This window comes from Sylvia atricapilla, chromosome 5 (genome assembly GCF_009819655.1).
Source record: "Sylvia atricapilla isolate bSylAtr1 chromosome 5, bSylAtr1.pri, whole genome shotgun sequence".
Lineage (NCBI taxonomy): Eukaryota > Metazoa > Chordata > Aves > Passeriformes > Sylviidae > Sylvia > Sylvia atricapilla.
In genome coordinates, this window is record NC_089144.1 from 53937902 (window position 1) to 53954064 (window position 16163).

A 16163-nucleotide genomic window follows, 5' to 3' on the forward strand; every position below is an offset into this window, starting at 1 on the left:
TCAAAATTCTTGCATTGCATTGTCAGCCTTGTCCATATCAATTATGTTTCCCCCCCAGATATTTAGCAGGAACCACAACCACTGCTATGATGATGGATAACACCTCTCACATGCTCTTTAAAGGAGTTAGAGTAAAGCTGAATGAAAATTACTAAAAACTTAGAGAGAGTGACCTTTCTAGAATACAGAGGTCTAAAGCCACTACTGCCTTTTAGCTAGAAGAACTGTTGTGCTGGACCCTGAAGTTCTGCCTCTTCAATTTCAGTAAATTACCTCTGCAATAAAAACACTGACAATTATCCCTTGCCAGAGAAAATTAGTAGAAAATTTGAAGTCCAATCTGACCAGCTTAATTCACTTGCCTAATGTTAATGTGTAGGTTCTAGTATGAGAAGAAGTAACCTTTAACCCAGGGTGGTGGGGCACCAAATAGCAACTCTTTTATTAACACCCAGACCTTCTAGTGGGCTTACAGTGCCATGTGAGATTGAGTATTTTTATAAACCTCTCTCCAAGATGTGACTGCCACATTTTCAGGTCTTTAAAGAAGATTTGTTTAAAAAGCACACAAAGTCCTTACTGGCAGGCAAAAGTACTTCCAGAAGGGCTGGATTTTGAAATAGCAGTTATTTTGTGTGTCCAGTTTCTAGGAACTTCAGTATATGTAAATCTCTACATATGCTAATGAAAATTATAGAGATTTTTCATCAGGCTTTATGCAGTCCTATTACTTTGTGTAAGAAAAAGCCAATTGAATGCCAGATGATTCAACTAGAATTCACTAGAAAACATGTCAAGTAAACCGACTGACCACCTATAATTGCTGCAGAAGTGATTAAAAAGTATATCAATAAAGATCCTATTGTTACATGGAACTGTACATTCTCTTAGCATTGAACAAGTTAATCATGTACTGATTGATCTGTGACTGTCACCACCACACCCTTATTGATCACATGCAAATGCAATTTAAAAGTAATCAGGAAAATCACTGCTTCCTGCTTTTTAGGGCATTTATAGGGCTCAGTCAATTATTCTGTTTTCCCAGCTTGTAACCCCAAATTTGGTTAAGTGGCACCACATGCGGACTAGGAACCATCCCAGCTAGAAGCCTTGTTCTGTGTGCTGCTTCCCATGATGTGATTCACTGTGAACTGCTAGCACCTATGACAGCAGGTAAACTTGGCACTCTAAAGGAGAATAGAGTATTTTATATTCAAATTTCTACTGGAGCAAGAGTTTAGTTGTCCTTATGTTTTCTATTTGATGTTAAAATACAGTTTTATTTACTTAAAAAAAAAAAAAAAAAAAAAAAAGGAAAATTCACTTTCTTTGTGAACAGTCAGATAAAAGTAGCTTCATGCAACAGAAGACATTTGCACCTCTGAGGTAAAATACTTTTTTCCGGCTTGTTTTGATTTGAGATTGACTTCTTTAGGCTTTGATGAAGAAACTAAGCTGAGTTGTACTTTTGATTTCTCTGATTGGTTTGCTCAAAAGAAGATCATTTTAGCTATCATGGATCAGAAACCAGAAGTAGTTCTTGGCATGTGATAAGTCACAGCTGTTTTCATCAATTTATTTAATTTGAGGAAACAACCTATTACTGCTTAGATTTAAGCTTCAGAGTTTTTAGGCTTTCTGCTTGAGTCACAATTGCTTTCTGTTTTTTTTTTAAGGTAACTTTGGAATCTTTATACATACTGGTTATACACTCTTGTGCTTCTGGTTTGTGATGTAGTAGTTCTTATATTTTAAATAGATATGACGAGGCCAAATTTGAGTAGTTATAAGGGCAGATGGAAGCAAACAGCAGAAACCGTGTCTCAAAAAATGCCATGAGAAACACTGAGAGCACTGTTTAGAGAAGCTGACCTGGTTTTCTACTTCTTTGTAACGTGTGTATGCATTTATATTTGCACAAGATAGATGTGGGATGCTTCCATTTGTAGGTGGGAGCATTTTGAACTGGTGTTAGTGATCTTAATGAGCTCCACAAAAGGGAGAAGCCAACCTAGGAAATCAGCAAACTTTGCTGTGGATAAAGTAGCAAGAGCGTTATAAAGCATTGTGAGTTTGGCTCTTCTGAATTCCCTTTCAAGGCTGCAATAGTTTTTGTTTGATATGAAAGAATATTGCCTGTGCCCCTGCCGCTTCTGCTACCTACAGGGCAGAATCTGCCTTAAGGAGCAGTTGTGGGCTAGGCTGCTTTGAGGCTGCTTCTTTTTTTTTCTTTTGATAATAAATTCAACCTACTTTATTTTAAATTTTGTTTTTTTAACTTAAACTTAGTAGCATTACTTATTTTTATAATTAGCTTTATCTGAAATTCAACCAGAAATAGAAAGAAATAGCATAATCATTGGACAATGTTAACCTTAAAAAAAAAATCCCTGTCTTTATCACTTGCTGTTTTTCACTTGTTGCCTAATTAAAGTATTGGATTATTTTAACCAAATTATTTTCTCAATCTGTTATTTGCATTCTGCTGAAAATGTTAGCTTTCATGTGTATTTAAACCTTTATCTTTAATATACAGGTTGAGTTTAGCATACAGTATTGGATTCACATAATTTAGTAGGTAAAATAATTCTGGGGGAAAATCTTGTTCACCCCCAAGTGAACTAATTAAATAAACTACTTACCTTCTAGGATTGCTAAATTCAGCAGCTGAAATGTTCATGTAGTTCTTTGGTTATTTTGGTTTTGTTGTTTTTTGTTTTTTATTTTTATTTTTTTTTTAATTCTCTTTGATCCTATATGTAACACCTCAAAAGTGACAGGTGCCCTAAGAAATTGTAGTAGCAGAGTGTGGAATTCAAAGCCAGAGTCTTACCAGTCTGCTAATGACAGTGGAGGAGCACAGAAGTGTATACCTGTAACTCCAGCTGATCTACTCAAAGTTAAAAACCAGAGAAGCATGCCTGATGCAGACAGAAGAGACATGCAGCAGAAGGGATTTTTGAACCACATGGTGAGGAGTGACCATGCTGGGAAACTCATGCCTCAAGCGGAGAAGAAGCTGCATGAGGCTATTTGTGTGCTGCTGGTGGAGCTGTGCGAGAGGTTCACCTTCTTCGGCATCGTGTGCAACATGATCCTCTTCTGCACCGCCAAGCTGGGCTATCGCAGCCACCAGGCAGCCATGGTCAACATGTGCTTCGTGGGCACCTCCACGCTGACGCCAGTGCTGGTGGGCTGGCTGGCAGAGTACCTGGTGGGGAGGATCAAGCTGGTGTGCATCTGCATGTTCCTGCACTTTCTAGGTGGGTGACAGCCTGGTGACTGTCGGGTTTTACTAATTCTCTCTTGCAGAAACTCACTTTGGAGTGTTGCGTTTGGCATCTAAGAGTTTTCCCCCATCTCCTCTAACACCTAATGACTTAGCTCCTCCTCTGCAAATGCACTGCAGTGTTTTCACCTCTGTAGTTTTCTAGGCAATGCTTTCAACAAGACAAAGCAATGTTTGTGTGTGTGTCTTGTGTGGGTGGTGCACAAACTTGTTTATTGACAGCAGGGATGCTCTGCTCTTAAAATTGATCCCCAAGGTTATTAGCGTTTGGCACAAATGCAAGCCTTCAGTCAGAGAGAATTTAGGAACTGTTTCTCTGCTGTAAGGGGTAAGATTATATGTAAAGGCACAAGACTTTTGTATTTGGACAAGAGAAAAAATATTTAAGAATACACCAGTACAAACAAACTTTGCCTTAAGCACCGTAATACCTGTGCTGAGGGCCTGCTTTCTGTTGGCACGTTCTGAATCTTCCCTGGGTATTATTTTGAACACTTTTTACTAAAAATGTACTGCTCAAACAAAATCCACCTGTTCTGTAGCAGGTAAGGCATCTCCCATGCACTAGTTTGGCCTCTTATGAGTAGGGAGGATCTATCAAATTAATTCTTTCAAATTAAACTAGATAGAAATGCTTTTTTTCTGGAACCAGCTGTTGAGCAAGTCTGATTTCTACAATAGCCAGCCACATTATTGTTTAGACATGCAACAAAGCAGGAAAAAAATCCAGAGTCGTTCCTAAAATATTCTTGAGCTCATTGCAAAACCATTATTCAAGGAGGCTAGAAAAATGTTTGCTGTCGCATCCCACTGTTTCTCCCCTGATATTCTGGTTTAAATCTTTCTGTCACCTGTCCTTTCAGTGCATTTCTTAAAGTAGAAGATTGGAGACACAAACACAATTTGATGCATTTGGGTATTGTTTTAACCAGAACATTTCTTCCTTTGGAGATAAATCATCAAACAATTCTGGTATATTAAAGTTTAATGTGCAGTCATAGTGGTGGCTAATACTGGTGTTGTTGAAACATCAATATATTTTAAGCTTAGTGTCCATTAAAACTTGAAAAATCTATAGCTGACTAAATATGAAAGACTTGCTTTGCAGACTGGAAGTGGCAAAAGCAAATTCATGGCAGTGCTACTATAGTTAAATTTTCTGAAAATCACATTTTCTATGAAGCTGCTACAGAAAAAAGAAAAAATATTTTCAAAAAAATTTTGAGAATTTATTTCTTAAATTATGATTCCTATTAAAATTCTGAGATTTTAGAAGATGCAAAAAAAAAAAAAAAAAAGGCAGCTACACTCTGCTATGGGATGTTTTGCAGGTTTTTTTGCTTAATTGGTGGTTCAGTTGATAGAAGTCCCTGAATTCTTACAAGCACTTCAGAGAAGGTTTGGTTTCTCAGAGGTCCATAGTGGTTTTGCTTTACACAGAAACGTCCAAAAAGTTTCTGCCTCTCTACAGATTTATGCTTCTCCCGCTTTGTGCTTTTCTGTTGTGTATCTTTTATTTTCCATCTGTTTTTTCAACATAAAAAAATATAAAAATGTCTTGTTCACCTGATTCTAATTCCTTTCAAATGACAATTTTCTCTCCAATCCAGGCACAGCATTGTTACCTGTGGTGTCATTCCCCTTTGAAGATGTTTACATCGACAAACGGCACATTCTTCTCACCCTACCCAAAAGGGAGCAGAAAATTGTGTTCTACTTTGCACTCCTCACAGCCAGCCTGGGAATAGGAGGCATAAGAGCTATTGTGTGTCCACTGAGTGCCTACAGCCTTGAGGACTGTGGAGCAAAGGAGCTGCTTTCATTTTTCAACTGGTTGGTAATTTAATGTTGGCTAAATTTCTGTTGGGAATGATAGAGCGTTGCCTTGAAATGCACAGCTGAAATTCAAAGATTCTGTGGATGGTGGGTGAGTTTCATGTTTCACTTTTAATGGTAAGACTTTGAGGTCTTGGAAAAGCTTCCAAGAGTTAATACTTTTCCTGACTTTTTTTCTTTTGCTGGTAGATGATAATCTATTTTGGCCTCCTACAAAAGTGTTCAGTCAGAGTTTTCAGGATTAAACAATTTGCACAAATACTCAAAAGATATGCTAACCTTACTCTGTTTGGTTTTCTGCCTTTAATATGCCTATGCCTTTAGGTTGTTTTGCTGTTGCTCCCTAACAGTGGCAAAATTAAATGATACATTGGGATTTACATAAGGGTAGATTTTTAGTAGTGACAGGCAGAAGAAGACTGCTGGTTTACTGGAAGTCGGATTGCAAGTAGTCTCAAACTAAACTCAGTGGCAGAGATCTACTGTGTATTTCAGCTTTGTTGCTGCAAAGTTCTGGTATCTGGTAAATCATTTATCATTTTATGTTGGTTAAATTATTTTTCATTCTTAAGGAAAAATTGCTCTTAAAAATGTTCTTAAAAATCAGGGTTTGGAGTACTTTTTTTTCGTATTAACTATTTCTTTCTCTATGCATTACCAGGGTGGTAATTTTTGATGATTTGGTTGCTCTAATTTGCCCCTTCTGTAGCCCTATAGAGAGTGCTGTATTTTTCTGGTTAAACTATATAATGAGGAAGTTGCAGTAGGACTCTCTGTATTCCTGCTTCAAGGCAGGGTGAAAGTAAGCCCTAAACTGCCCCTTTTTTCTCCTTTACACACATAGTTATTAAAATTAAAATTTAACACATTTGCATATTAACAATGCAATGCTGAAGAATCAATGAAGATCTTGGTGAATCTGATCTCTCCTTCTTTGGGGATGGTTTTCCTGGCTATTCTTTTTTCCTCCAATTATGTTAATGTCAAGGAATTTTGAATTAAATCCAAACTTCAGTGAATAAAGTAGCTTTACCAAAGGTGGATGAGACTGTTTAGTTCCTTAGAGCAGATTCTGCCTCCTTGACCTGCCCATAGGAGAGAAGAGGAAAAAAGTCCTTCCTTTTTACTCTGTTCTGAGTTTTAATCCTTAATTAGCAAGATCATTTTGATTAAGTAAGACTCTGGGGGATTAAGACTGGAGAGCAATCAGTTGTTCTGAAAGATAGCTCTGGAGAGTTTATTGTACTGTGGTCTTAGCCATTCAGAATTGTGTTTAATCAAAGTGACATTTCTCAGTGTTGATTACAAAGGAGATATAATAGGAATAAAAAGTTCCTTGGGGGAATCCAAGTGGGTCAGTTCTTGGAACTTTGGAAATATCAAGAAAGGCATGTACGCAATTCAAAAACATTTAATTTTCGCATTGGCACCCAAGGAGGGGCAGTTGGAATGCAATCTCAAAGTTTAGAAAAATGGCGAGTTTATTCTAAGGGTTTTTCATCTCATTAAACCCCTTAGAATACAATCACTTTTTCTTGGTAGCCTGTTCTCTCCTGGCGAGTTTGAGTCTGGTCTTGGCCAAGTTCTGTGTAAACAATCAGAATTATTGAATTAAAGATTGGGTTAAAATTACTGGTAATTATGTTTTCTAATTCAATTTTCAACAAGATTTCTTGGCACATCTTATAGCTTGGTTCCAAGCTGCAGTATGTACTATGGCTCTGACCTTATAAATAAACAGAAAAAAAAAAAAAATTCCAAGTGAAGAAGAAACCTGGATTTTGTTGGATTAATTTTTTCTGCATTTCCAGGGTTAAGATTATGGACTACTACTATTTTGCAGCAGGAGAAATACATTCTGTTTGTGGGGGCAGACAATGAGAGCAAAGGGTACAATGAGAATGAACAGAGCTGTATTTTGTCTTACAGACTTGCTGTAAAAACTGCAGAGAACCAATGGGACCAATGGTGTTTTCCACCCTCACTCTCTTATTTGCTTCCACGTACTGCGGATCTTTTTCTGCCATCTTCCTCAATACACTTTACTTGGACTTTTTAAAAACTTTTTCTACCTCTTTGGGATTTTTTCCCCCCACTTTGTTTTTGCAGAGAACTCCGTAGTCATTCTGAAAAACCTGACCTCCTCCTACAAAGATGTAAAAACATAAACAGTACTTTCAGTAAGAATCACCTGGATGTTACTTCTTTAAAGTTTTTACCAAATATGCATTTCTGTGAAATGTTTTAAGAAGAATTTTAGGTTTATGTGTGCTTGTAGCACTTAAGTTTGTGTTTGACGATTGCATTCTTGAAATGAACCTCTCAAGTTGGCTTTCGGCTCTCATTGTGAAGAGGCCTCAGAGTGCTGAAGCTTCAGGAAGGAGCTCTTCCCTGCAAAGCTGGACAAGATATTCAGTTTGATGTATCTAACTAATCTGCCATGTCCTGATGTGAGCTCTGGGACTCTTTATGTAATAAAGGCCAGAATACTGATGTGCTGCTGTCAGTATAATATGAGCACATCCCAGGATTCTGGTATTTGTGTCAAGGTTTGTTCATCTTTCTTGGCTTGGCCATAGGGATTGCTAAACACATTGTTGGGTTTTGGTTTTTTTGGGGTTTTTTTCTTCTCATTTTTGTAAGAGGAGAGAAACTTTACATTTCAGTCTTAAAGTACGTTGCTAAGCAGCAGTAAAAAATGAAAGTGTTTTCTTTGGATGCTCCTATTTCCAGTCAAACACTCAGAGTCGTGAACAATGTCTGGACTTCAGGTAGCTCAGGCACACTTCTTTAGAAAGTTTGGGAAACAGCCTCTGAAGCTGCTAACTTAAAAATTGTTGGGTAAGAATTGATTCAAAACTCTTGCACAAATTCCAGCCTAATGAATCATGTAATTATATTTTTTTAAATGCTTTAGTTGAATGGGTCAATATTTTTATGTACAAGATCCCTCCAACTGTATCATCATCAAGTAGCATATCTCCAAACCTTTTGTCACTGAGAAGATAATTCTAGATTCATTAGCCCAAATACTCAAGTTCAAACAGCATGAATGATGCAAAAGTGACACTGAACAAGAAACAAGCTTTTTTTCTTCTAGTAATATGCATTAACCTTTATAATTATGTATTGATAATTATGTATTTCACCTTTAAATGAAACCATTTTGCTATGGCACCAGCAAAGGCAAAGAAATCTCTTCTTACAGTTGCTTCTAAACTGTAATTTTTGACACATTGGGATAGGGCTGCTCAATAATTGTATTATTTTCAGAGGTTCCAAACTGCAGTAGGCCTGTCATTAGTGGTATGCCATCTGCTTCCAGAAGTGTGTGATTTATCCTTTGGATATCTTCTGTGATTAGGAGGGGCACAGTACTTACTTGGGAAGCACTTCTACTACCAATTACAGTCTCAGAGAAAATTGTGTTGGGGAACCTCCTTGTCAAGATATTCCAGATGCCAACAAAAAAATTCAAACTGAGCCTTCCAACTAATAACTGATAAACCAATTTTTAATATTTCTTACATTTTTTAAAAATTGATATTTCTTAACTAAAGAGTGGTGGCATTAAGACATTTCTCTCTTAAGCTTGAAGCATATGATTTGATGATATTTCATACACAAAACTTGCTACCAGATATTAAATATGAAAATGGTGAATGTTGATGTATTTCTTTAATGTCACCCACAAGAATATTTCCAGTGCTAGACTGATAATTTGTTCAGCTCTACTGCCTTAGTACACTTACTTTAATCATACACCTCTTGGAGATGAGACATTTGAGTGAAAATCGGTTTTAATTGCTGTGCTAATGTGTGCATGGTACTGACACTGTCCATGATTACTATACTTAACCATGCCTTTAATTGGATGTTTTAATCTTCTGTAAAGGCTTTTATATTATTCAGCCTCTCCACTTTTATCTCTCTTGTCTCTGTATTCCAGGTTTCATTGGTTGGTTAACCTGAATTCAGCAGTGGTCTTTGTCAGCATTTCTTACATCCAGCAGTCCGTGGCCAGGAACCTTGGCTTTCTTATCCCATTTGTCTCTGGGCTTATGGCTATGATCACAATTCACATGGTTCGAGGTGAAATGATTTACAAACCCAAAGCAGGTAAGAGGCAACTCTGTCTTAGGAAACATCTTTAGAGATTACTTTCACAGAAGAAATCAATTTTGCTATCTAAACTGTTTTGTCTCTAATTCTGCCCTGTTTGGTTGGCAGTCCTTGGGTTTCAGCCCTCCAAAATCTGCATATGAGAAATTATATCCATCCTCTGGAGATTCTGGATAGGTTGTAAAAGTGGGAAGCAGTCTCTGAACCAAACTCATGCTTGTTTCCTTTGTGTCAGGTCATGTGTCATAGCCTTTGCCTCTGCAGGAAGAGGTGTAATATGCCTGCTGCTGGTGGAATTGATTTTGTTACGTTTTGTTCAACCTTTTGTCTGCCCAACCCCTCACATTCCAAAGGAAAGGAGATGGCCAGGACCATCTTGGAGACCAGGTCATATGGGCCAGGGCATAGCTGTGCTGCTGCTTTATAGAGCTCTCTGCTGGGCTTGTCATGGGGCACTTGGATGCATTTTCCAATTCCAAACCTGGCTGGATTCAAACCCTTGCAGAGCAGTTACACCAAATTACTACTTCTTATTCCATCTTTGTGACTGTCCAATCTCTAGTGTAGGGCAAAGCAAAATAACATTTCTTTAACTTAAACCTTCTTGTTATAAGATCTGCCAATGAATTTAACTAATACCAAATTTCCTGTTATCTTTTATTTACTTCTGAAATAAACTCTGCTTTGAGAAGAGCCCCAGGTTCTACTTGTTTTCTGGTTGGCTTCATAGTCAACTCACTCTGGAATTCTGAACTGTTTTTTATTTTAGTCTTCAGATTTGCTCTTAAAATAATCTAAGTCTGGAACTTAAGCATCCCTTACAATGAGCAGTGAGAATAGTTGAACAGAACAAAAAACCACTTCTACCAATTCTCTGTTTTCAGGTTTTGATGCTATTTCAGATTTTATTCCATAGTGACAACATTTTGCAAGTTAATACCACACAGCCAGGAAGTTTTGAATATTAGTTTTTCTAATAAAATGTCCTTACTTAGTGCTTTAAAGCTAGTGCTTCCAGTAGGTGTCAACAGATATTTCTAGAAAATCATTTCCATATCAGAGATAGTAGTTCTTAGTTCAATCTTAGTTCACTTTGGGTTTTGGAAAATATTTATTTATAGATACTCAACTTATTGTCATGTTTCAGCACTCAGAAAAGCACAGAAGTGACATAACCCGTATTTGCATGGATGGCAATTTGCCAAAGGTAAATGAACCTGCATTCCCAAGCCTGAAGCTAACATTTTTGTGCTCATTCTACTTCTATTTCATCTGAGAACCAAGCTGGCAATTCCTGAACACAGTAACCCGTCAATAAGTTTTAATATGCCAGGTACTAGACTGGAAACTCCTCTTTTGTCCGGCATACTGCTTGGAAGATCTGAGATGATAATTCTGGCCTTGAAATTCATCCATGAAAATGTTCTTAGTTCAACTGTTTTTTAATTCCTTTTCCTTCTCACTTCACTACTTCCCTGCTCTTGCTACTGGACTTTAGCAGGCATTCAATAGACATTCAACAAATGGAAAGAAAAAACAGAGGAAATTAATACTTTACCTGCTCAACCAGAGAAACACATTGTGGTGTGTTAAATAACTGGTAATAAAAGGCACTCTTCTCTATGGCTGCTGGACAGGATTAGTTTGTAACAACTGGGTTAAAAAAAAGAATTATTTTAAACAAATATAGAGTTCTTACCTTTCCTCTCCTTAAAAAGTCATGAAGGTGAATATACCACCTTTTATTTTCCCTCCCATAGCGTTTTGTCTTGGCTGGTTTGGCTTGAGAGCAGGTAAAAAAACATACCAATGTCTAATGTCTCTGATTGCTCACAGACAGTTCCCTGCTGACGACATTTGGGGTCATTTTTAGTGCCCTGAAAACATGCTGCGTGCGGCACCGCTACTTCAGCACCGCCATGGCCAGCTGGCTGGACCATGCCAAGGAAAACCATGGTGGTCACTACAGTGAGACCCAGGTGGAAGGCACAAAGTCACTCGCCAGACTCTTCCCTTTGTTCACTTTCCAGATTCTGTACAGGACATGCATTATGCAGGTGGGTACATGGCTTTTAAAGAAAAATCTTGAAATAGACTCTGACACATGTTTAATGCTATCTCTCTAGATGTGTTTTTTTCTAACTGTTGCCAGCCTTGCAAAGTAGTTTTAATTGCCTAAGAATATAGCTTGATGTAGCCTCTAATCTCCTGAAATAATGAAAATTGACTTGGTCAAGACACATTAGGAAGCTTGTGTGAGTGCTGGCTACTCCTCTCCTAGAACATTTTTACTGGCTGAACCATCTTGCGTGAGAGTCCTGTTCCCCTCATGATGCCATGTCACAGTTACCAACACTGAGACTTAGGTCCAGTGTTCTTGAAAAATATAACTTTCCAATTCCCTAAGTGTTCCCTTAACTTTTGGAGAGAGGTAGAGAATCTTTATGTGCTGTTTTGGTTGCATATTTTCCCTCCTGTTTTGACAGGATTGTGTGGCTGTTGTTCCTACAGTGTAAGTGGGTGGGTTTCCATTTGTGGAGAGCAGCAGTCCTTTCACAGCCCCTCTGCCAGGCTGTGTGGCTCTTTTCACTTCTGAGCGGGTGTGTGTGATATAAATGTAAATGTGTCAAGAAGCTCCTTAAGCTGACACGATTCATTCCTTCAGATTCCTTTCTGTCTGGATGATCCTGGCTAAGCAGAAGCTGGAGGTAGCTTACCCTTTCGCAGCTGGAATGACAAGTTTGAGCCAGCTCCAAAATTCATTTTTACTCATTGGTGTTAAAATGCTGCTTAAGGAAATTCTTACAAATATGTGGCATGCACTGCTTCATTGACACTTCTTCATGCCATCATTCCATGTTCCCATCCATCGGCCTCATTCTTTCTCCTCTTCCCTCCCCAGTTCCTCCCCTCCCCCCAAAAGCACAAAAAAAACCCCATTCAAAATCAACAAACACACATGCAAGGTTATGCATTAGTGACCAGATGAAAATTAAGCAGATACTATCATTTATCTAGTTTATTATTAAGTATTTATCTAGAAAATATAGATGTCTTTCCATTGCTGAAAGAAATTAATCCTTTGGCAGAATTTCCAGTAATTTTAAGGCTCTTTCTCAAACTCAGAGTTAGAACAGTATCTTTTTTGTAAAGACTAATAGTATTTTCTTCATATTATTAAATTAACAGCTTTCAGGGCATGTGATTCATGTTGATGATATTTTAATTCCTATTAAGAAGTCAATTCTTATTTGCGATAGGCATTGGATAAAAGGAACCAACAAAATTTGAATCAGTCCTAAACATACATAATTCAGTTGCAATAGTTCTGTTACAATTTGTATTTCCTTTTGCAGGTGGAATTAAGTGGAAAATATTCTTTGTTAAGAGCTAGCATTGAGTAATTCTTGAACTGAACAGACTCACATTGGGTAGGGCTGACTATAACCATTGATGGGAAGCCCTTCACCAGCTCAGTTAACAACTATACATTGATTTTCAGACAGCTGTAAAGCAGCAATATTTTACCTGGGTTTGAAATTACTGATCATACTGAAGAGTGTGCAGGATGCTGCAAGAATCCAGAAATCAGTAAATACAGAGTAAAGATACCAATTCTAGGTTGAGTTCTGTCATGACTGTACTCTGTAAATTGCTTGAGTTGGAGTTTCCCAGTCTGTAAAACACAGTGGATTGTGGCTCCTGGCTGCACATTAAATTAGTTAATCAAAAATATCCTAGACAAACAACAAACAAGCAAAGAAAAAAAAAATCTGAAAAATCTGTGAATCTGTTGGTAAAAGCCTTCAAGATTTTGATTTTACACTTTTTTATAAGCTCAGCACTTCCTCTGTATAGCTTCACACCAGCAGGAGGAATTATTTGCTTTTGCAGTGAGAGAGTCTTACAAATCTACTTAATTGGTTGTTCTGTTGACTGCCACTGGGAGGTTCATCATCTGCTTCCTTTTGTCTTTGGTTTTCAGTTCTCCCAGGTAAAAGGAAATCCTCTATAGGTGCTCTGACTGTGAGTTGCATTAAGCTGGTTCTAAGGCTGTACCCAAATATTAATTCCCTGTGACTTTTACACTGTGCCTACCCTGAGCACACAATCATAAGTCCAAAACCATTCTGTGCCTTACAATTCTAAAATCAAATCACTCTGCATTTTGTTATTTTAAGGTTCTGTTCTGTTAAACACTCTCTGAGTGAAGTGACAGAAGTTTTGGGTGGGATCAATTAGTACATTGGCTAATGGCTCTAATTAGGGGTGATCAAATAAACCTTTGGACTGTTGCTTAATTTGTTAAATGTAGGAGAAAATCTTATAAAAGGGAAATGTTCTGGCAGAGAACAACAGTGTCACTATCTGAAAGGCTTTCTTCATGATGTTCATTCCTTTGTTGCCAGCAGGAATTTGGTTTAATGTTACTTCTTCAGAAAGAAAAATCATGGAGAGGTTTCCAAATATAGTGAAAATCTTATCCATGGATTGTGTTTTTATCCTTCAATACAGATTCCTTCAGGATACTATCTCCAAACCATGAATTCCAACTTGCACTTTGGTGGACTTGTCTTGCCAGTTGCAGCAATGAACGTGATAAGCATCGTGCCACTACTGATTCTTGTTCCTATTTTGGAGTGCATTAACTCATGGCTCTTCAGCTCCAAGGACACTGGGCATTCTCCAACAATTTACATTGGTATGTAAAAAGCCACATGTGTTTGTACTGCTTTAATATGTTTTCTGGTTTTGAAAGAGAAGTTTCAGTGTGATGGATGATTCTAGACAATTATATCTGACTATAAATGTTAAGATGGACCTGTTTTGAAATGAGGCTTAGAAGTAAGCATGTTTCAAAGGAATTATTGGAGAAAAAAAAAAAAAAAAAAAAAAAGACCCGAAAACACTTCCTAGATAGAAAGGAAAAGGTGTAAGTTTTGTGTAGGACAAACTCCTCTGACCAATAAAAATTTTGAAGCACAGTCACAAATATAACTAGGGCTCATCCTACAGAATTGGTATTGGAAGCAGGATTGACTATTTATGAATGAGGATTACTTTGACTTGGTTATCTTCTATATGCTTCTTTATCCATTATCTTTTGGAGAGTTAGCTTACAATTTTAAAGAAATTTTTGATTTAAAAGTGTTTTTTAAGAAATTAAAAATCCCTTCACTCAGTTGCTCTCTGGTAGTGGAGAAATGTGTGGCTCAAAAGGGTGAGTTTGGATTCAGATAACTCAGTTAGGAAAAAAGGCTGTATTTTTTCTGTGATTTTTATGCTGTGAATGCATTATTGTTAGGACTGCAACTCGTGAGAGAGAAATTGTATTACCATTAGAACAGTTTCTTCCAGACTCTGCAGTGGCATCATAAATGAAATAAAAATACCTAGGCTAATTCTGTATGTGCAATAGGTTTTTGGGGTTTTTTTTAGAATGGACAAGCAAACAAAAACATGCAGAAAACCATGCAAAACAAATGGGTGTGTATCACTCTTCCCATTGAGCAGGCTGAGTATTTCACAGGTAGAAAATTACTTATAGAGGTACAGCCTTCCTACCCAGCACTAGAGTTTTCATTAGAATGTCTAATATGAGATAATTGCTCAAGTGTTTTGTATTTTCATTATTAAAATCCTTGTTGTACCCTCAGTCACAGCAAAAAGGGATTTCCAAAGGTGAAGTGTTACCTCTTTCTCAGAGATGTGGTAAAGGAAGTCTTCCCTGTAGTAGGTTGACACTCATTCCAGAGAAATTCATAGCCTAGAAGCAATGATAACTTTAATTAGAGTTGAGCCACCTTCTTGACACTGATATGGTTTCTTCTATTTGCTTTTTATTTACTCCCAGACTTCCTATGTTCTGGGGTCTGCAACACTCTTCAGATGTCAGCTACATGTAGTACCAGCAGTAAAGCAGTTTCCTTCTGTATTCACTTAAAACTGTTCCCTTTCATAGATACTCTCATTAAACTTCCTACATTTTTTATCTTCCAGCCTGCGTTGCAAACCTCAGATGAAAATATTTATAAACCGCTATTTTCTCAGTGTGCTGCTATTAATTCAGTGCCCCATGGCAGGCAGCACAGTGAGTACTGACACACACGGAGGTATTAATCTGACTAAATTAGCCTAATTAAGAGTGTTATTAAGTTTTATACAAACCAGAAGCATATAACACAGCAGGTTGCAATTAGCCTAGTTTTTAAAATAACATCTGCATTAAAGCACAAAAAGCACATTCAGATAATCATTTTCCTTTAAACCACGGAAATTTCAAGTTAGTATTAATGCTCTATCCTGTTATGTTGAACAGCAGTAGAATATATGCAGTGGTTTATTCTTAATAGGTTCATTTATCAAAATAGCCTCCTGTTAGGGGTGATAAACTACCTGAGGCATAAAAATACCTGTGAGTGCAAGCAATGGCTTTAGATATCCAAGTGTATGACTGCACCTGCAGGTATGGTAGGCCTCTAAGTGCCAATATTTTTGCCAACAGTTAATTAGGTTCTCAATTATTTTCAGCAACAAAATTGGAAGTATAAATAGGCAGTTGGTGTTAAGCCAGCCTATAACTATATTTTAATTCAACTCTTGCAAGAAGAAGAAATTTAAATAGTTTTCTGGAAAATTTCAACATGTTAAGGATAACAGTTTTCAAGGATGAACCACATAGACAACTGAAATATCTGATTTCTCTGTATTAAAGGTCTACATAAAAACTGTAATTTGTTACTTTCTCTATAGTTGTTGGTTTATTCATAAAGGTCAAATACAACCTTAGTGTCTTGATAATATAAAAAACTTTGTCCCAGAATCACCCCTAAATATTACTAAAACAACTTGTTTTCCTGTAAAAACAAAGCTTCAGTCAGTCATTCAAAGCGCTTTGTTTTAAAGAGGATTG

General features: G+C 37.2%; 1 protein-coding gene across 2 annotated transcripts in view; it reads left to right on the forward strand.

Annotated features, from left to right (window-relative positions):
* Positions 1-1054: 1054 nt before the first annotated feature.
* SLC15A5 (solute carrier family 15 member 5) overlaps positions 1055-16163 on the forward strand; it is a 30659-nt gene continuing 15550 nt past the window's right edge. The window contains exons 1-6 of one of the 2 annotated variants that reach the window (XM_066318500.1): positions 1055-1176; positions 2778-3266; positions 4903-5125; positions 9078-9247; positions 11087-11307; positions 13766-13952. In XM_066318500.1, coding sequence (XP_066174597.1) covers positions 1167-1176; positions 2778-3266; positions 4903-5125; positions 9078-9247; positions 11087-11307; positions 13766-13952 — 1300 coding nt within the window. In that variant the 5' untranslated portion in view covers positions 1055-1166. Of the gene's footprint in view, positions 1177-2777; positions 3267-4902; positions 5126-9077; positions 9248-11086; positions 11308-13765; positions 13953-16163 lie in introns of those variants that run through there. The other variant, XM_066318502.1, reaches the window with a different exon arrangement.